The sequence below is a fragment of the Prionailurus viverrinus genome, chromosome C1 (assembly GCF_022837055.1).
Source record: "Prionailurus viverrinus isolate Anna chromosome C1, UM_Priviv_1.0, whole genome shotgun sequence".
Taxonomy (NCBI): domain Eukaryota; kingdom Metazoa; phylum Chordata; class Mammalia; order Carnivora; family Felidae; genus Prionailurus; species Prionailurus viverrinus.
The window spans coordinates 209,123,585-209,145,723 of NC_062568.1; the positions used below are offsets into that span (position 1 = coordinate 209,123,585).

At 42.7% G+C, this 22,139-nt stretch overlaps 2 protein-coding genes across 2 annotated transcripts in view; one reads left to right on the top strand and one right to left on the bottom strand.

The window, feature by feature from the left end:
- The first annotated feature begins 3,624 nt into the window (after positions 1-3,624).
- On the top strand, positions 3,625-8,757 carry UTS2 (urotensin 2). Its single transcript, XM_047872877.1, has 4 exons — positions 3,625-3,724; positions 6,315-6,422; positions 7,649-7,692; positions 8,544-8,757. Exons 1-4 carry the CDS (start codon positions 3,625-3,627, stop codon positions 8,661-8,663), a joined length of 372 nt encoding a protein of 123 aa, XP_047728833.1. The 3' UTR covers positions 8,664-8,757.
- Positions 8,758-12,017: 3,260 nt separating this feature from the next.
- Positions 12,018-22,139, bottom strand: part of PER3 (period circadian regulator 3) — a 57,680-nt gene continuing 47,558 nt past the window's right edge. The window contains 3 exon segments of the mRNA XM_047868907.1: positions 12,018-12,101; positions 13,496-13,646; positions 14,430-14,613. Of these exon segments, the coding sequence (XP_047724863.1) occupies positions 12,018-12,101; positions 13,496-13,646; positions 14,430-14,613 (419 nt within the window).

The following is a 22,139-nucleotide window of genomic DNA, read 5'->3' on the forward strand; positions in this document are numbered from 1 at the left end:
CAAAGAGAAAGAAGGAGATAAAATGGACAGAAAGATGTCAAGGCAAGGAAATGTAGAACCAGAGAGAGAGAGAGACAGAGAGAGAGAGAGAGACAGAGAGAGAGAGAGAGAGAGAAGGAGGGAGGGACTAAGTGTGAGTCAAGTCACTAAAGGGCAGAGGTCAAAGGAGCAGGAATTCCTGTCACTCTAGGTCCTGGTGGGTTTCTGGTTCTGCTACTTACTGCACAGCCCCTTGTATTCTAGAAGCTATCCTGTGTCGTTCCAATACACTTGTTTTCTTAAGCTGGAGCTCAGTGGTTTCTGTGGGCGCCAACTTGGCCATTAGGTTCTTGGGAGCCGCTGTCTTCTCGGTCCACGGCTGTGTCCCCCACCTGGCAGTGCAGGCACATTGCAGGTGCTGAGATGTCTGAATATGTAGATGAATCTGCAGTAAGATGACCACCCTCCACCCTACCAGACCTGGGAGCGTGTGAAATTGCCCCGACTGTCCCTGTCCCTGTTGAGGCACTGATGACCCCCATGCTGCCCATCCCAGGGGTCCATGCTGCACGGTACCTGCCCATTAGTGGAATGCTCCCCTCTCTGGCCGGTGCTGGGACTCTTCTGTTAGTGCCCCACCCCCTTCCCCAGGTGCTCCTCTGCGTCCGCTGGGAGGTCCTCCAAATGTATGGCTCCCTGATGCCGTCTGGGTCTCTGCTCAAATGTCCCCTTCCTGGAGGCCACCCAACTGTCCTGTCTGAACTAACATCTTCCCTGACTGCCTGTCTCACTGCACGGTCTCCCTGCTATGCTTTATTCTTTTTTTTTTTTAAGTTTTTATTTATTTTCAGAGAGACAGAGACAGCATGAGCTGGAAAGGGGCAGAGAGAGAGGGAGGGAGGGAGGGAGAGACAGAATCCCAAGCAGGCTCTACACTGCCAGCACAGAGCCCAATGTGGGGCTTGAACTCACGAACCATGTGATCATGACCTGAACCGAAATCAAGAGTCAGACGCTTAACCAACTGAGCCACCCAGGTGCCACCACTATGCTTTACTCCTCATCATAGCAACAAAAAACTATCATGGCAAATATTCATTTTGTTGTCTGTTGCCTCCAGTTAGAAAGTTCACAAGAGTAGAAACTTACCATCCTTCCCCTGAAACAAGGCCTGACACTTTGGCGCCCCACACGTTGATTTCATAGGTATTTATTGAGTGCCTACCATGTACAAATAACGGCCTAAAATATGTAACCGTGCTGGAAGGCGCTTAGTGCAATGGGACAAATAGAGCGAGGCGGGAGATGGTTAAGGTTGTGGGCAGCTTTGTTGCAATTTTTAAGCAGCAGGGTCAGGGAGGGACTCACGTAGGAGGTAGTTCTAGGAAACACGTGAAGGAGGTGAGGAAGAGAACCAGGCACATGTCGGAACAAAGACCGTTTCAGGTCGGCAGCAGTCATTGCAAAGGTCCTGTGGCAGGAATGTGTTCAGGAAGCAGTAGAGTTTAGCTGTAGGGGAGAGTGGTATTGGAAGACGTGAAACATGAACCTGGAGCCAAGGGAGATTTCAAACGCAGTCACCCTTATTCAGGTATCATTTACATACAATCAAATGCGCCCACGTTAAGTATATAGTCTGAGTTTTGGTCAATGTATATATATCTATGTAACTGTTGCCTTGGTCAAGATACAGAACCTTTTCATTACCCCAGTGGGTGCCCTAGTCTCTGCACAGTCAACCCTCCGCCTCCCACTGGAGTGTGCTGCAAGTTCTAGAACTTCATTTACGTGGAATCATGCTGCACGTGCTCTCCGAGGTCTGGCTTAGTTTGCTCAGCATAAAATTTTTGTGATTTTATCATCATGTCGTGTTTATCGGCAGTTCCCTTGTGTTGTTAAGCAGAATCCTCCTCATAGGATTTAGCACAGTTTATTCGTCCATGCGTCTGTGGATGGACACGGCATTGTTTGCAGTTTTCTGCTATTACGAACAAAGCGGCTGTGCGTGTTTGCATACAAGCATTCCTCGGGTCTATGTATTCATTTCACTTGAGCATCTGTAGACCTAGCATAGTCTAGCGGCGGGCTTTCTGGGTTGCACACGTTAATGTATCCTTAACTTTACAAGAAAGTTACAAACAGGGAGGTTGTGCCGTTTTTTTTTTTTTTTAAGTTTGTTTATTTAGAGAGGGAGAGAGAGAGCACTAGCAGGGGAGGAACAGAGAGAGAGAGAGAGAAATAATCCCACGCAAGTTCCACACTTCCAGTGCAGAGCCCAGCGCGGGGCTGGAACTCACAAGCTGGGAGATCGTGACCTGAGCCAAAATCAAGAGCCGGATGCTCAACTGACTGAACCACCCAAGCCTGCCGGTTGTGCTGTTTTGTCTCCCCACGGGCCCTGCGCCTTCGCCAACACCTTCTCGGCTGCAGCTGCTATGGTGGGTGCATGGTAGCCCCTCACTGTGATCTTCATTTGCATTTCTCTGATGGAATCAATGCTATTTCCTCATGTCCTTATACATCTTCTTATACTACGTACAGCTGTGGAGTATGTGTTCGCTCCTTTACTTGGGTTACTGGCTTATTGAGTTGCAATTCTTTATACACATTTTGTATCTACAGAGAAGTCTTGCATCAGGGACCCGTTTTGTGACTATTTTCTTGCAGCAGTGGCTGCTCGTTTCATTTTCTTACCAGCATCTGGCAAAGAGCAGATGTTTCTAATCCTGGTGCAGTCGGGTCTATCCATTTCTTGCTTATGTGGTTGGTGTCTCGGCTAAGAAATGTCTGTCTACCCCAAGGTTGTGGAGGGGCTCATGGGTTGTTTTTTGTTTTTTTTTTTTTTCCCCTAGTCATTCTGTAGTTTTAGCTTTTATTTCAGGTCCATCGAGGGTTTTGAGCAAGGACCTGACATGATCACACTTGTGTGTCAGAGGCACCCCTGTGCTGTGTGGATGCCGGTGGGGCAGAGTGGGAGTGCAAGGCAACAGTCAGACGCGGGGAATATTGATCAGAGAGGGTTTCAGGTTTGTGCTCTATCCCTCCTTGATGGATAATATTGTAATTTAAGGCTGCTTTGGGCCCAAATGTTTGCTGTGCATTTTAACTTATCTTCACTAAAGTAAAGAACTGATTTTAAGTTTCAATCTGGACATTGTCATTCTTTGGGCATGGAAGCCCCCAACACAACAAGACAGTTCATCTATCATTCTCGAGAGGTTACAAAAAGGGAGAGCAACATATTCCAGGTCACGCCTGCATCATGCCTGCTGGGACTCATCAACCCATGTCTTCACCTTGGCCACTTCAACCCCGGTGCTACCCTTCCTTGAATTTATGATTTATTGCTCTCAGTTACTCTTTTGGCCAGATTTATAAACCTAACTGTTCTGTCTTTATCTAATGCCTACTTTGTACACTAGGCAATGACAGCAAATTTATTGTCTATGAGTTGTTAACCTTGAAAAATTACATCAATGCAAAGTGATTGCCTTTTAGCCTCCATAGCCAATAAATTTAATTTTTTGGAGGGGAGTGATATGAGTCATAGGATCATATATATAATCGCCGATCACAGAATGAGGAGCAAGTTGAAAGTTCTGAGCAACAGAAGCCAAGAAGGAAGACTTCTGTCTCTTGCCAAGCATGCACAAGCTGGTTTCTTGTCTGCTTTTCATAGGATGCTTACAACCTCTCTTCTCTCTGCCCGTCCCTGACTCCAGGGAAGAGGCTCTGAAGCTCTCAGGTAAGCTGGATTTGTCCCCTTTATGTTAGTCTTGGAAGAGTCTTTGAGGGTCTCATATGCAAAGCTGGAGATAAGGACGGGAATTCTTTCTTGAAGGAGTCTTGCTAAATTAAGTCTTAGCTATGGATAGAATACTAGAGGATCCTTACGGCACATTGTAGGTTTTTTACTTTCTTTCTAAAACATAGGGGTCGAAAGGGTGGCTTTGCTTAATTCATGTCACTTCTGTAACCCAAAAATGTTGTTTTGGTTGTTTTTTTTTCCAATTTTAAAAACTGTACTACATTGAAAACATCATTACTCTTAGTTTCTATTTTAAACGAACTGGTTGGATGTAGAATTTGGTTGTTCCAATTGTAGATTAAAACTATTTTATATTTATATTAAGTTAAAAAGTAATCACCTGACATGTGTTATATGAAGCAAAAATATTTATTAAAAAATACAAAAATGACAATCTAGAGCTCGGGATGACACCGATTTCCAGGTACAAGTATCTTGTCCTTTTGATTTATGTTCCATTCAGATCGAGTGTAAGTTGAATTTTTAAAAAAAATCAGTCAAGCAGATACTTATTTTGCTATTTCCTCTTAATTTAGTTTCAGAAATGAAAAGGCTGATGCTTGGTTATTAGTTTCCACTAAAACTTTAACTGGATTTTATCTTGCCTTTCATTTGGGGTACTTTTAGACTTAAAATTTTAAGTGAAGAGGAAAACCCTTCTGGACCATTGATTTTATAATTTCTTGTCTGTAAGGTTTCTCCCAAGAGGCTTTTTGACAATCAGCAAAAGCCTTGTTGGTCAGTCATCTGTGTCCATGATTTGGCGCAGCCCATGACCTCCTGTCAGTCACATCGATGGTCAAAAACAGGCATTGAGAGGCACCTGGGAGGCTTAGTTGGTTGAGTGTCTGACTCTTGATTTCGGCTCAGGTCTTGATCTCAGGGTCGTGGGATCAGGCCCCGTGTTGGGCTCTGTGCTGAATGTGGAGCCTGCCTAGAGATTCTCTCTCTCCTTCTGCCCCTCTGCCCTGCTCACGTTCTAAAAAAATAAATAAAAATGAAAATAAAAAACAGGCGTTGACTTTACTGAATCTCTGCTATTTAAAAAGAACAGTGGAAAGCAAGCACAGGATGAAATCACGACTGACTATTCAGAGAGTTCTGTCCCCTTCAAAAATGTACTATGTATTAAGATTTTTAAAAATCATACATTTAAAAAATGTATTATGATTTTTTAAAAACAAATTTAACATTTATTTTTGAGAGACAGAGAGAGACACAGTATGGGGAGGGGCAGAGACAGAGAGGGAAACACAGTATCTGACAGAGGCTCCAGGCTCTGAGCTGTCCGCACAGAGCCCAATGCGGGGCTCGAACCCATGAAATGTGAGATCATGACCTGAGTCAAAGTCAGACGCTTAACCGACTGAGCCATCCAGGAGCCCCTATTCTGATTTTTTTAAATGTAGATCAGTGTAGCATCGTATTCAAATTCTAAACAGGTGGCAGCCTGCCTTCAAGTTCTTGCCTGAACTCTTCTAATGTATTTGTTTTGACATAAATGAGCCTTCCTTACACACACAGTTACACGTGGTCAAATTTTATAGATTTTCATGAATAATCTTCAGAAATGCTGTGAATGTGCTCAGATGCCGTCATAATGGTTTCAGTGCATTGTCTTCCAGTCAAGGTTGTAGCTGAGCATCTGGAAGTGGCCAGCAGGCGGGTATTCCAGGACTCCCGGAGCCTCTGATCTCAGAGTGCGGCTGCCGGCCAAGAGAGCCTTCCGGGAGCCAAGTGCCCGCTTAGTACACCTCCCACCTTCCACGCACATTCCTACACATCTGATACACACATACCGCACCTCTTACATGCCATTAAACTGACCACATTTCACATTAAAAATGTTATTACTATCGAAGTATTTAAAGAGTATTTTAAGGTTCTTTCTTATTATTGTATTCAATAATAATAATAATTCAATAATTGCGGCAATAGGCAGTAGATAAATAGGAACAAACAAGAACTACTTTTTCAAGTGGAAACTCTTTTTTAACAAATTCTTCAAATTAAAAAAATTTTTCTTAATGTTTATTTACTTTTAAGATAGAGCACAAGCGGGGGGTGGGGGCAGAGAGGGAGACACAAAATCCAAAGCAGGCTCCAGGCTTTGAGCTGTCAGCACGATGCCCAACGCAGGGCTTGATCCCATGAACTGCAAGATCATGACCTGAGCCCAAGTCGGATGCTTAACCAACTGAGCCACCCTGGCACCCCGGTGGAAATGTTAACTGGTCCTGTGGCTCAGCTCCACTCTCCTATTCAAGGCAGCCGAGCGGCTTGGCAAAGTCACACAAGGCAGAAGAGAGTCAGAATTAGATCCACTCCTCTTGATTGTCTGGCCTGCCAGCTTGCGAATCGGATCACAGCATTTCCACCTCTTTGTTAAAACACCACTGACAAATCACGAACTTAGCATTTGGGGAATTTCTAGCGTTCTCTCTCTATCCTCGAGCCCCCAAAAGACAACAGGGAACAGAAATAATTGATGAACCAAGCTACTAACCTCTTCTATTACTCTGTGTAGCACCTGATGGAGACGCAAGATCAACCTTGGATGAACTGGAAAGAGTGTACCTCCTACAAATGCTGGAGATGTTAGGGGCAGAGAGAGGCGACAGTCTTAGGAAAGCAGGTAAAGTAATTCATGCGTGTACAGGCTGTCTGATTTTATTGCCACTGAATTACTCCCTATTCTCATCCACTATGTGAGGTAAAAACCTGTTTTGGAATAGAAAGTTGTTCTATAAAACATGCTAATAAACTGCCCAACACTCTCCACTTCTGGTGTAAAGACTCCTCTGCAATTTGGTGTTTTCTCTTTCTCACCAACTCCTTGCAAGCATCATGCTCTCCTTGGTACCTCAGCATATCTACATTTTTTTTCTGTACACATTTATTTTGGAGAGGAAGGAGAGTGTTATCCATTCCCAATAAGTGCAATTTTATTTTTTTTAATCTTTTTAACGTTTATTTATTTTTGAGACAGAGAGAGACAGAGCATGAGCAGGGGAGGGGCAGAGAGAGAGGGAGACACAGAATCTGAACCAGGCTCCAGGCTCTGAGCTGTCAGCACAGAGCCCAACGAACGGCTCAAACTCACGGACCGTGAGATCATGACCTGAGCCGAAGTCGGACGCTTAACTGACTGAGCCACCCAGGCGCCCCTATTTATTTTGTTAAAAATGTTTATTTATTTTGAGAGAGAGAGAGAGAGAGAACGCATGTGCACACAAGGGAGGGACAGAGCGAAGGGGAGGACAAGAGAACCCTAAGCAAACTCCGTGCTGTCGGCGCAGAGCCTGATGTGGGGCCCAGTAAGTGCAAATTTAAATTCTGGGTTCCTACTTGTTAAAATCTTATGCAAATTACTTAATCTTCTGGTACCTCAGTTTCATCAGCAGTAAACAGGATTCATACAAATATCCACCTCATGGGATTCTTGTGAAGTCAATGAGAAAATGCAAGTGGCTCACCACAATCACACGCAGTTATCGACAAAATGTTAGCTCTTACTAGTTTCTCCAACTGTATTCCACTAAGCAATGACACCAAGGGTCAAAACATTTTGGAAACAAAATGGGGACTTTAATAGACACTGTTTAATAGAAGTCCATTCACGTAAAATGTTTTGAGTGGACTACTGGGGAGAACACAGCACCCTCTGTGAACTCCATCAGAGACAAGGACAAGGGTACTTGCCCAGCAGCCTTCAGGTAAATATTGCTGCAGAGTGAAAACAGGGAGATCAGAAACTAGGCATGACTCAGTAGTACTCTATTTTGTGTGTTTTAAATAAAACAAGCATAAAATAGAAACCACAGATCTGATGATGAATGGTTTTCAAATACTGTTTTCCAGGTCTTGGTACTGGCACTGCTAACCCGCGAGGAGGTATGAGACAGGTAAGTGACCATATTTAGGAGAGCTGGGTGAGGCATTTTACACCTTGACTTTAGAGGATCCTACATTCTTGAACTGGGTAGCGTTCGGGGTAGAAATCATGCCTTCAAGTAACTGGCCAATAAGTGTTATCTTGGAGCATGTTTTTCTAAATTTTGGTGTGTATAAAATGTGCCTACCAGACCTTATCCAGTGCTCAACTTTAACCAAGCTCTCCCCAAACATTTGACCAGAGACCATTTTTGTTGTTGTTGTTGTTGTTTTGTTTTTTGGCTTAGTGCCCAGTAACATCCTTATAAAAATACACTGGAAACACTCGATCCTGGAGGTGGTGTTCACCACCCGAGGTCCCAACAGGGATGAACCCCCCCAGAAGGGGCTGGTGTGGCTTCTGCATGTGACTAACTAAAAGTTATCATTCAGATGTTTATGAGTGGAAGGATTATGGTTAAAGACTCTAAAACCACAAAGGTAATTAGGAGGATTTGCTCATGAAATTCTACAATAAAAACAAACCGAAGGGTCCATGTTTAAATAGGTAAATTTCAGGGGAAATACAAGCCCTATTTTACACAGAAGATGGTAACTGTACAGAACATGTTACTGACATTAAACAGAAAGAGGTCAGTGAGGGCTTAGGAAACTTCATGGCCATCAGAGGGCTACACAGACTTGGTGGACCCCTGGCTGGGCACAGGGAGACCTTCCAGAGCCATACTCTGGGTTCATACTGCAATTACAACGGCAAACAATTTTCAAAGGTCCTATGTCTTAACTACAGTTCCTTTTTCTTGCAGCAGTCTTAATTCATTGATAACCTATGTTTTTTGTTTGTTTTTGTGTATTGTTTTAGTTTCAAGCTTTCTTTGGACAAGATCCTAACATTTTCCTGAGTCAGCTTTTGGCCAGAATCAGGAAACAATATAAGAAACGTGGATCTCCCTCTGAATGCTTCTGGAAATACTGTGTCTGAAGTAAAACGAACATCTATTAGTCAACTCAAAAACAACCACCTTAGAAAGTTAAAAATAAAAATGTCTGACTTGAAAACAGCATAGAAAAAAACTAAGCAAACTACATCCCATTCATTACTATTTGGAAAAATAAATCCTCTATGTTTTGCAAATATCATGAGTGGTCATTTTATTTATAAACAGGCCCTAAACATTTATAATTTTTCTTTCTATCGATTTATTTAAAAAACTATTTATTCATTTTTGAGAAAGAGAGTGTGCATGAAAGAAGGAGAGAGAGAAAGCAGGCTCCACACTGTCAGCCCAGAGTCCAACATGGGGCTCAATCCCACAAACCGTGAGATCATAACTGGAGTCGAAATCAAGAGTTAGACGCTTAACCAACTAAGCCACCCCAGCACCCCTTCGTGAATTTATAAAGAACTCTCTGAAAATTGAAAAGTAAAGCTAATAAAATTAACAGAAGCAAATACTAAGCAGAAAAGTCCCAAAAATGCAATTTAGTTGAAACAGTTAAACTACAACTCACTTAAACATTACCTTTCCTGCGTGTCCCCTCAACCCTTAAAAATGACACATGGTATCATCACTTAAAAAAAATCAGCATCTTGTTGTGGAAAAGTCTCTACAGTGAAGGATGTGTAGATGCGGGCTGGGCGCGGTCTGAATTCTCCTCAGTTTCTGATGGGGTAGGTTCACGTGCTCAAATCCCCTGTCCCTGAGCTTTAAACTCTTAACAGAGACACATGCTTGCTCTCGGTTCCTGTGAGCTGCAGATGTGCAGCTCGCTGACTCGGGGATCGTCTCCTATACAGGGAAGAAGGCTGAGGAGGGTTTAGGATCACAGAATGGAAGGAAGAGCCCATTTGTTAATTTTTAAAACCCGCTAATGTGTGTGTGCACACACCAACTTACACTCTGTGAATGCGTGTGTACAAAGGTTTATTGACACAGTGCAAAAAAATGTCTCCAGTTCTGCATGTACAGTTTATGTTTTTCCTTAAAAAAGATACCTGATTGAAATATTAATAACCATTAAAAACAAGTAAATACACACAATTAATTATAAGTTCACTTGAAACAAAATTTCAATTTGGATTAAATTTACCTTGTGAGTTATAACGAAGTTTTTACTTAATTGCAAAATGACTCCATTCCCACAGCATTGTGTTTTTCAAAAATCTTGACCTCATATCCAAGAAAATAATCACCTTCTGGGTAACATTTACGTAAACATCGAAGCCTATAGTATAGACGTGTATTACCAATTTCTGTAGTTATTCATACAAAAAGTTAATAAACCCGAACAACGAAGTATAAAGGTTGGCAGAGCCCCCCTGGGGGGCAGCAGTGTCACTGCTGAGCGTCCCCTCTCCCCTCCAGCAGTGCGAGCATCGCGGTGCAATCTCTGAATACGCCAACTAGTCTACTTGTCAACATATGAAAATTATAAACACAGCGCTACTACAGATCTGCCTACAACAAGCACCGGTTTCATATCAAATCTGGCATAATATTTGTGCTGTAAGATGTGTACGAAGGTAAAGAAATCAGCAAACTCGGGTAAAACGAACATCCAGACAAAGGCGCTTCCATTATTAGAGAACGTAAGGTTTCAAACGGGCTGCATGAAGCAGAGTGGCCCCTGAGAGCCACACATCAGTTTTGATTTGTACAAATTAAAACTTTTATCCCTACAGAAGGTCGCAATGACTACACTGATGGACAGTATCCAGGCTGGTTAGTTTTTTTAAATTTGATTTTTCACCAAGGGTAAAAATGCCACACAACTTGACCAAGATGACGAGGACTCAGAAATCACTGAATGATCAGGATGGAGTAGAAAATGACAGTTCCATATTTGCATGGAACTGCTTAGCATTTGCAAATGGTTCTGACACCTTAAGATGGACTCGCCCTCCAGAAAACTCTACTTTAGAAAGGACACCTGAGCTACAGGAATTGAGAATCAGGGCTCCGCAGTCCTCATGGATGAAGAGGTCGAGTCTCCTAATTATTATCAGTTATATGTACTTTACAAAAGGTATCAAACTTGGAGGGAGGAAGAGAGTTTGCTTGAAACAAAACAACAAAACACGAAAGATCAGCCAGTCTGTTATATAAAAGATAGAAGGTCCTGCTCCTTTGCTCCTATTCCTTTCTGATCTGTGTGGGTGTGAACCGCATGAGTCCCTCCAAGTCTGGGCAGGAATCACGGATTTCCCTCAAGAACAGGGAGCTGACTTAGCAAGTAAACAACCCACTCACTTCTTCACAAACACAATCAGGGCCGGAGTAGGAAGCACTGATCGGTGGCCACGCTGCACCCCCGTGAGGACCACGGAGCTCCCGTGAACCGTGGCTGTCACCGGGAAGCCACCACGGCACTTACAGACCTCTGACAAAGATGGACAGACCTCTTGTGTGTAAATTGGTTGGAAATAAAGAGTTAAGTGTTAGTTTTGGTGAGACAACGTTCTAACACATAGGCATAAAGGAAGAGGATTATTTCTTACGTGACTTCTAAAACTCTTTACAATAGTTATTTTAAAAACCAGAACCTTAAAAAGGAGAATGCCACTGGTTGAGTGAAAAGCTCTTTCTGTTTTAATGTTACACATGAAAAAGCTAACTTAACTCCAAGGAATAAGCTCATTGTAAGTAGACTGGTTTTTAAGATAAGACTTTGGGAATTTCAGTGGAAGGTAGAAAATTAAAAGGAAAGGCATCTACAGGAATAAAGCTCAGAATCCAAACCTAAAAGCCAGCTATTCCCAGTGTACCGATGGGCGATATTTTCTAACACTGGTAAATACTGAAGTGACTTGGTGTCGTGAGGAAGCGGGACGTCTCCTCTTAATCTCGGGGGGAAGCACCAAGCTGTGCACAGGCCGCATGAAAGTACGCAATTTATGGAAACCATTCCGAACAGTATACGGCGTGCAGGTGGGACGTCCTACGTTCTCCCACAGGAAAATGATCCACGTAACAACAGAACGAAATAAACGAGGCTAACGTTCGGGGCTACTTCTAGCCATACTTCTAACTACCATCCATTTTGGGTGACACCCGAAGTCAAGTTTCGCTGTGCACACACCTCTCTAGAGGCCATCCAATCTGCTCAGAGGACGGCCAACCAGAAAGAGAAGCTGACTGACAGCTTTAATACACCAGGAACACAGGAATGAAAGACGGTATATACAACGTCTGTTTCAGAAAAATGATGCCTGTTAAAAAGTCCAGAAGGGAAAACCTTCACATTCACTGATAGCTTCATGGCCATGTAGGAGTCAGGTGTTAAAGAGACACACCAAGAGGTCTGCTTGTCCGGCAGGTGCCATCTCCGTGGCCACTCAACTGCCGTTTGCTGCTGGAGCTTGACCACAGGACTCTGCGGCGTCACCAAGGGAATCTTTGCTTTCGCAGGTGACAAAGCCCTCCAAGAGAGAACAAGAGCAGGCAAGAGGACATGATGTCATCTGGAAAGTCTTACAATCAGTAAAATGCTGGCCAAGCACCCTACATCTCATTCCCCAATTTATTCAATTCATGCCTAAGAATCGTCTGTATTACAGGTCGTTCCTTATTATTAAAAGGTAAATGACAATTGTTTACCTACTTTTGCTTATTTTGAAGCTCATTCGTATACTGTACTCAAAAGCACACAAATAGTATTTTAGTTTTTAAAGTTTATTTGAGAGAGAGGGAGAGAGAGCGCATGCACACAAGAGCAGGGGAGGGGCAGAGAGAAAGAGAAAGAGAAAGAGGGAGAGAGAGAGAGAGAGAGAGAGAGAAAATCTCAAGCAGGCTTCCACACTGTCAGCGCAGAGCCCAACACGGGGCTCGAACCCACAAACTGTCTTACGAACAAAGACACGTGGAGTGCCCAGCTCAGCTCCTGCTGTTGGCACTACTGTATCTAACCTTCCTTACTTTGCGGGCACTCATTCCTTTCTTTAAAAACGGGCGGGGGGGGCGGGGGAGGTTCCGGCACTTGTTTACTTCAGAAGCCCTAATACCAGTGTTTTGAGTGCTTAGCTTTCTCCTCTTATCATAGTTTTTAAATTAAGTTTTTCTGATGTTTATTTATTTTGAGAGAGAGAGAAAGAGAGAAAATGAATGAGTGGGGGAAGGGCAGAGAGCGAGAGAGACAGAGAAAATCCCAAGTAGGATCCACACTATTAGTGCAGAGCCCTTTAAAAAAAATTTTTTTTTTTATCTTACCATAATTTTTAACTTCACACATTATCATCTCCTGCATCTCAACACTTGTGGGAATACAGAGCTCGTTACAACTGTCACAATCATTCCACGGAGCCACGATCAGGACCACGAGCAAGTCAAAACTCCACTGTCTAGGCCGCTCACATATGATCTCACTGAGAAGATCTCACAACAACAAAAGAGCACCTGGGGCTCACGGAAATTCCTGCCAGGTATGAATACTACCTCTGGTGTGAATCTTACAACTTGAGTTTTAACTCTGTTCAAACACACCTGCATATACGAAATGCAAGTCCCTTGGTCCTCTCCTCCCTTGCCAATCATGTATCAAAGCAGGTGTCCCAGAACATTCCAACTGGTAAAAACACTTGCAGTCAAAGAGACCTGTATTCAAAATCAGAGGGACTGTCCAGCCATATGTAAAGTGTCCAACATCTGTATACATGACTGTGTTGTTTGTTGGTAAAGCAGGGATAGCAAAGCTACTGCAAAAGTAGCTGTGAGGGTTGTAATTTTTGGTGGGATCGTGCAATGAGTATTAAGTGCCTCGAGCACTACCCGGCACAGGAAAACATCCAGGAATGACAGCTGTTGTCACTGTGCCTACCCGGATGTCTATTTCTCGAGGGACAGTCTGACTCTGAATCCAAGAGTGCACCTCGGCCAGCTCCTCCCTCTGCGCGCGTGAAAACCGGGGTTGCCGCGGCCGCATGCCCGCCAGCCTCTCCAGGTCCCCTTTCAGCACGGTCTCTTTCACCCTGTGGACAGACAAGCGACCTCAGTCCTGAATAAGGCACAGGGTTCTCGTGTGATCCATGAACAGCTCTGTTTGGGTCTGTGATATACTTTCTATCTCTTGCTAATATACAACGTGCCCATTAAACAAAGAACTGAATCGGCTCTTTGTCAAGCTGGTGAAGCGAGAGCTCCTTCTCTCGGAGAAAGCATCTGTACCAGCACCTGAATGGGGCAGACGCAAGACACAGCTTTCCCTCAGCTCCTCTCTTCTCTCAGAATGTGAAAAATTCAGCGTCTAAAGAGAAAAGTTCTTGTATGTGTGTGCCATCTGGGGAAGCGGTGCTGTCTTTGTTTTCTGGTCTCATGATGCACACGTTGGTGCGGTCTGGATCTGAGTGTGCACGGCATTGCCACTACAGCCACTGTTCCGGGATCATTCATCATTTAACTTCAAATGAATGAATGTCAAAATACATTTCTGTAGGAACATCTATAAAAACAGAAGTTAAAAATCACTTGGTATTAAACAATACACTTAAAAAACCATAAAAGTTTCTTTAAAAAGCCCCATTTAAAAGGGGGGTCCTTGAGGGCACCTGGGTGGCTCAGTCGGTTAAGCGTCCGACTGTTGGCTCTGGTTCAGGTCATAATCTCACAGATCGTGAGACTGAGTTCCTGAAAGCGCAGAGCCTGCTTGGGATTCTCTGTGCCCCTCTGTCTGCCCCTCCCCTGCTCATGCTCTGTCTCTCTCTCTCTCTAAATAAACTTTAAATAAAAGTGGGTCTTTTAAAGTGCTTTCTTACCTCTCAGGTACCTGATATGTCATTAGAATGCACTCTGGTGTCTGTTTTATCATTCTCCACACAGACTCTTCAGCAAAATTGGGAAATGTTTCTTTCTTCTGTACATCCTGAGACTGCTGTCCCTCTGAGGTGATTTCAGAAGAATAATCACCACTAGTGGAGCATATACTGTGGTCACTGCTTCCTATCAAAGATCAACAACAATTACAGATTAGGAGACACTGTTAGGGGCAGATTTACCAAACTCATTCTTCCCACTGTGGCAACCAGCGGACAGTCTTCGCCATCACCCAGCAGTGGTCCCAGGTGACCCCCTTGGTTCCTCCGCCTTCCCTAGATGTCCCTCTCACTCCTCCTGAGCTGTCCACGCTCAAGGCCACACCTCACTCCTTCCCATCACCTGGAAATGCTCCAGGTCAGCTCCAAAATCACTAACATCTCAGCTTTGCTTGCTCGTCTGCTTGTTCAAGTGCGCCAACTACAAAGTGCCCCGGCCCTTCAGCCCACAGTCCATCATTCAGTCACACTCTTTACAACACCTGAGCTTTCTTTTTCCCTCTCATTTTTCACACTATCAAAATGTCAATTCTCATAAAGCCAACAGTCAGTTCTGTTCTTGTGTAAACCCAAGTAACCAAAGATAGGGATAAAGTCATTTATCATTGGGTACACGGATCCATTATCACCAAAAGGATCATACAAAGCTGGGTAATCCTGCTACAGTCTCTGGCCAGCCCATCCTGGCAATGACTGTTCTCCACGTCTCTGTTCCCTGACTCTCACCTATTGAAAATGCCATTACTGACACTAAACACAAGCTTACTCATATCTGCACTCTCTCCTCACCTCCTCCTGTTACAACAGAGAGGTATCCACCCATCCCAAGGCCCATTCCTTTATGGCTGCTATGGAGCCTTGCAAATCATTCCTTTCCTAACTCACATCGACTCTTCTAGATCCTTCTCATCAACTTTGAAACAAAAACCCAAAAGACCCCCCCAAAAACAAAAACAAAGCAAACAAAAGTACCTCTCTAATTTTTTAAAGAGTAAGTACATGGGCGAAGATGGTGGAGAAGTGGGAGGACCGGGATTTTCCTCATCCCTCAAACACAACTGTATTGAGGTCAGAGCACTTGGAACACCCAGGAAATCGAGCTGCAGAGTGGCAGAAGGATCTCCACAGTTGGAGGGAGACAGTTTGGCAGGACTGAGGTGTGTGTATGTGAATTGGGGGAGGCAAAACGGCATAGGCACAGAGGGGAGGGAATCCCTTCTGTGCAGAGACAAAAGGGAGAGAAAGAGGAGTTGTACAAGTCGGCCTCAAGTTACCACAAGAGGAAAAAGTCTCTGGATCACGGAATGGGGAACCCCAGAAATAACGGAGAGTGCCAATTTCTGTTTTGCAAACAGCCTTAGGCGCTGAAACTCGGAGGTTTGGAAGTATGTGACTTTCTCTGGAGCAAAGCTGGAGCAAAGCTGGGAGCCACGGACCATGCTCCCAGGAGGTAGGAAGCCGGCCGGAGTGCAGAGTGCGCTGTAGCCATCTCAGGGGCACACTGGGAGAGAACAGTCCCCTTCCTGGAATACTTGGAGAAAAGGGATTATTGCCTCCCCAAGGACAAAAGACCCTGAAGATACCAGCCAAAGGCCTTTTATCAGCAGGGCGGAGTGGCGCTATTCCAGAACAGGGCCTGGGCAGTGCAGGGTCCTTGAAGACACTGGAAGGCCTAGAAGGCACGGGAGACTGTGGAGCAGGACAAGCCTGCCGCCCACGCTACTCTGTGAGGGCCGCTTGAATAGCATGGTTTGAGACACCTGGTCCGGGGAGCAGAGACTGGGGTGTTGCCATTTTTCTCCCCATCATCAACAGGGTGGGGGTTCAGGAAGCAGCACAGTGGCCCCCAGTGGAAGTGGGACCTGCTTACACCAAACCCCACCCCTCCATGACTGGTAACTGCTTATCTACAGGAGTGGGGCTGACACTGAGCAAACCAGAGGGCCCCTCCCCCAAACCAGCACAGCCGCTGGTCCCAGGCACCAACAGGCAACTGTTTTTTTTCTTTTCTTTTTTTTTCTTTCTACCCTCTTCTTTTTTTCTTTTGGAATTGGGCTCATAGTTTCTGATTTGTATATATATATATATGTGTGTGTATATATATGTTTGATTAGGCATTTTCATTCTATTCTTTTTATACCTTTTCTGTTTCTTCTTCTTTATCTTCCTTTCTCTTTCTCTGGATTTAGCCTTATAGTTTTTGATTCTCTGGTCTTCTCTTCTTTCATTTTTCTCTTTTTATGGGACCAGGCTTCCCCACCCCCCTTTCCTTTTTTTTCCCCCAGGGTCACTTCAGTAAACAAATCAAAGCACACCTGGTTGAAGGTCCAAACACTCCACTACTACGAGCAAGAAAGAGTTCTGCAGAGGGCTGACCAGTGGGACACAGCGGCCAAAACACAAGAACCGCATGCACACAGCAGACACCAGAAATACTTCCTGAAGTGTCAGGCCCTGGACAGCGCATGACCCCTTTTTACTACAGTAGCTCTTGCAGATGCAGGACCTATAACAAGCTTTTAAAACACGCAAAAGACAGAAACTTAGCCAAAATGACAAAACGGAGGAATTATCCCCAAAAGAAAGTTCAGGAAGAAATCACAGCCAGATAATTGCTCACAACAGGTACAAACAGTATGTCTGAAGAAGAATTTAGAGTAACAGTCATAAGACTAATAGCTGGGCTTGAGAAAAGCACATAAGACACCAGAGAATCTCTTGCTGCAGAGATCAAAGACCTGAGAACTAGTCACAATGAATTAAAAAATGCTATAACTCAGATACAAAATAAACCAGATACAGTGACAGCAAGGATGGAAGAAGCAGAGAAGAGAATAGCTGAAACAGAAGACAAAATTATGATTATGTAAAATGATGAAGTGGAAAAAAAGAGGGAAAGGAAATTACTAGACCACGAGGGGAGAACGAGAGACCTAAGTGATTCAATGAAACAAAATAATATCTGTACCATAGGAGTTCCAGGAGAAGAAGACAGAAAGGGGCAGAGGACTTACTTGAACAAATTATAGCTGAGAACTTCCCTAATCTGGGGAAAGAAACAGGCATCCAAGTCCAAGAGGCACAGAGATCTCCCTTCTAAATCAACAAAAACAGGTCAACACCATCACGTATTATAGCAAAACCGGCAAAATACAAAGATAAAGATAGAGTTCTGAAAGCAGCTAGGGACAAAAGGTCCTTAACCTACAAGGGTAGACACATAAGGTTAGTAGCAGACCTGAAACTTGGCAGGCCAGAAGGGAGTGGCAGGAAATATTCAATGTGATGAATAGGAAAAATACGCAGCCAAGAATACTTTATCCAGTAATGCTGTCATTCAGAATAGAAGGAGAGATAAAGACTTTCCCAGACAAACAAAAACTAAAGGAGTTTGTAGCCACTAAACCAGCCCTGCAAGAGATCCTAAGTGGGACTCTGTGAGTGGAAAGTAGCAAAAACTACAAACGACCAGAGACATCACAACAAACATGAAATCTACAGATAACACAATGACACATTTTAAATTCGTATCTTTCAATAATCACTCTGAATATAAATGGGCTAAATGCCCCAATCAAAAGACATAGGGTATCAGAATGGATAAAAAAACAAGATCCATCTATATGCTGCCTACAAGAGACTCATTTTAGACCAGATGCTACCTGCAGACTGGAAGTGAGGGGATGGAGAACCATCTATCATGCTAATGGACATCAAAAGAAAGCTGGAGTAGCCACACTTATATATAAGACAAATTAGATTTTAAAACAAATACTGAAACAAGAAATGAAGAAGGGCATTATATCATAATTAAGGGGTCTATCCATCAAGAAGAGCCAACACTTATAAATACTGATGCCCCCAACATGAAAGCACCCAAATATATAAATCAATTCATCACAAACATAAGCAAACTTATTGATAATTATACCATAACCGTAGTAGTCTTTAATACAATACTCCACTTACAGCATGGACAGATCATCCAAGGAGAAAATCAATAATGAAACAACAGTTCGGAATGACACTCTGGACCAGATGGACTTAACAGATATACTCAGAACATTTCATCCTAAAGCAGCAGAATACACATTCTTCTCGGGTGCACATGGAACATTCTCCAAAACAGATCACATTTTGGGTCACAAAACAGTACTCACAGGTACAAAAAGACTAATATACCATGCATATTTTCACATCACAACACTATGAAACTTGAAACCAACTCCAAGAAAAAATGTGGAAAGCCCCCAAATACATGGAGGTTAAAGAACATCCTACGAAAGAATGAATGGGTTAACCAGGAAATTAAAGAAAAAATTTAAAAATATATGGAAGCAAATGAAAATGAAAGCACGACAGTCCAAACCCTTTGGGATGCAGCAAAGGCAGTCCTAAGAGGAAAATACATTGCAATTCAGGGCTATCTCAAGAAGCAAGAAAGTTCCCAAATACACAACCATACCTTACACATAAAGGAGCTGGAAAAGCAGCAGCAAATAAAGCCCAAAGCCAGCAGAAGGGAAATAATAAAGATGAGAACAGAAATAAACAATACAGAATTAAAAAAAAACAACAACCCAGAACAGATCAATGAAGCTAAGAGCTGGTTTTTTGAAAGAATAAACAAATTAATAACCCCCTAGCCAGACTTCCCAAAAAGAAGACCCAAACAGATAAAATAAAAAACCAAAGAGGAGAGATCATAACTAACACCACAAAAATACAAACAATTATGAGAATATACTATGAGAAATAATATGCCAACAAACTGGACAATCTGGAAGAAATGGACAAATTCCTAGACACTCACAGACTACCAAAACTCAAATGGAAGAAACAGAAAATTTGAACAGACTCACAACCAGCAAAAAAATTGAATGGGTTATCAAAAATCTCCCCAAAAAATAAGAGTCCTGGGCCAATGGCTTCCCAGGGGAATTCTACCAGACATTTAAAGCAACGTTAATACCTATTCTTCTCAAACAGTTCCAAAAAATAGAAATGGAAGGAAAGCTTCCAAATTCATTCTATGAAGCCAGCATTACCTTGATTCAAAACCAGACAAAGAACCCACTAAGAAGGAGAATTACCGGCCAATATCCCTAATGAACACAGATGCCAAAATTCTCAACAAAACACAAGCAAATTGAATTCAACAGTACCTTAAAAGAATTACCCATCACGATCAAGTGGGATTCATTCCTTGGCTGCAGGGCTGGTTCAATATTCACAAATCAATCAACATTATATACCACATTAGTAGAAGGAAGGATAAGAACCATATGATCCTGTCAATAGATGCAGAAAAAGCATTTGACAAAATACAGCATCTTTTGATAAAAACCCTCAAGAAAGTTGGGACAGATGGAACACGCCTTAACACCATAAAAGCCATATATGAAAGGCCCACGGCTAATATCATCCTCAATGGGGAAAAACCGAGAGCTCTCCCACTATGATCAGAATGCCACAGGATGTCCATTCTCACCACTGTTATTCAACATAGTGCTTGAAGTCCTAGCCTCAGCAATCAGACAACAAAATGAAATAAAAGACATCCAAATTGGCAAAGACGTCAAACTTTCACTCTTTGCAGATTACATGATACTCTACGTGGAAAACCGGAAAGACTCCACCAAAAAAACTGCTAAAGCAGATACATGAATTCAGCAAAGTTGCAGGATATAAAATCAATGTACAGAAGTCAGTTGCATTTCTATACACCAATGATGAAGCAACAGAAAAAGATATCAAGGAATCGATCCCACTTAAAATGGCACCAAAACCCACAAAATACCTAGGAATAAACCCAACCAAAGAGGTAAAAGATCTCTACACTGAAAACTATAGAAAGCTTATGGAAGAAATTGAAGAAGACACAAAGAAATGGAAAAATATTCCATGTTCATGGATTAGAAAAACAAATATTTTTACAATGTTGATACTACCCAAATCAATCTACACATCCAATGCAATCCCTATCTAAATAACACCAGCACTCTTCACAGAGCCAGAACAAACAATCCTAAAATTTGTATGGAACCACAAAAGACCCCCAATAGCCAAAGTAATGTTGAAGAAGAAAACCAAAGCTGGAGGCATCACAATCCCAGACTTCAACCTGTATTACAAGCTGTAATCATCAAGACAGTATGGTACTGGCACAAAAACAGACACACAGATCAATGGAAAGAATAGAAAACCCAGAAATGGACCCACAAATATATGGCCAACTAATCTCTGACAAAGCAGGAAAGAGTATCCAATGGAAAAAATACAGTCTCTTTAGCAAATGGTGCTGGGAGAACTGGACAGCAACATCCAGAATGAACCTGGACCACTTTCTAATACCATTCACAAAAATAAATTCAAAATGGATAAAAGATTTAAATGTGAGACAGGAAACCATCAAAATCTTACAGAGGAAAACACAAAGCAACCTCTTTGACCTCGGCTACAACAACTTATTAGTAGACATGTCTCCAGGGCAAAGGAAGTGAAAGCAAAAAATGAACTATTAGGACTTCATCAAGATAAAAGCTTCTGCACAGCAAAAGAAACAACAAAACTAAAAGGCAACCGACAGAATGGCAGAAGATATTTGCAAATGACATATCGGATAAAGGGCTAGTATCCAAAATCAATAAGGAACTTACCAAACTAACATCGAAAAAGCAAATAACACAGTGAAGAAATGGGCAGAAGACATGAATAGACACTTTCCATAGAAGACAACCAGGTGGCAAACAGATACATGAGAAGATGCTCAATGTCACTCATCATCAGGGAAATACAAATCAAGACCACAATGAAATACTACCTCACACCGGTCAGAATGGCTAAAATTAACAACTCAGGAAACAATAGATGTTGGTGAGGATGTGGAGAAAAGGGAACACTTTTGCACTGTCAGTGGGAATGCAAACTAGTGCAGCCACTCTGGAAAACAGTATGGAGGTTCCTCAAAAAATTAAAAATAGAACTACCCTACGACCCAGCAATTGCACTACTAGGAATTTATCCGAAGGATACAGGAGTGCTGATTTGAAGGGGCATATGTACCCTGATGTTTACAGTAGCACTATCAACAGTAGCCAAATTATGAAAAGAGCCCAAATGTCCACTGACTGATAAATGGATAAAGAAGATGTGGTACATATACAATGGAACACTACTCGGTGATGAAAAAGAATGAAATCTTGCCATTTGCAACAACGTGGATGAAACTAGAGCGTATTATGCTAAGCAAAATAAGTCATACAGAGAAAGACAGATATCATATGATTTCACTCATATATAGAATTTGAGAAACTCAACTGATGAACACAGGGGAAGGGAAGGGAAAATAAGATAAAACAGGGAGGTAAACCATAAGAGACTCTTAAATACAGAAAACAAACTGAGGGTTGCTGGAGGGGAGGTGGTGGGGGGATGGGCTAAATGGGTGCTGGGCATTAAGGAGGGCACTTGTTGGGATGAGCCCTGGGTGTCATATGTAAGAGATGAATCACTGGGTTCTGCTCCTGAAGCCAAGATTACACTATATGTTAACTAACTTGAATATTAAAAAAAAAAAAAAAGTTAAACAATGCATGTTAGTCATGTTACTTCTCACTGTCTTGTCTATAGTCAAAATTATGATCTATAATT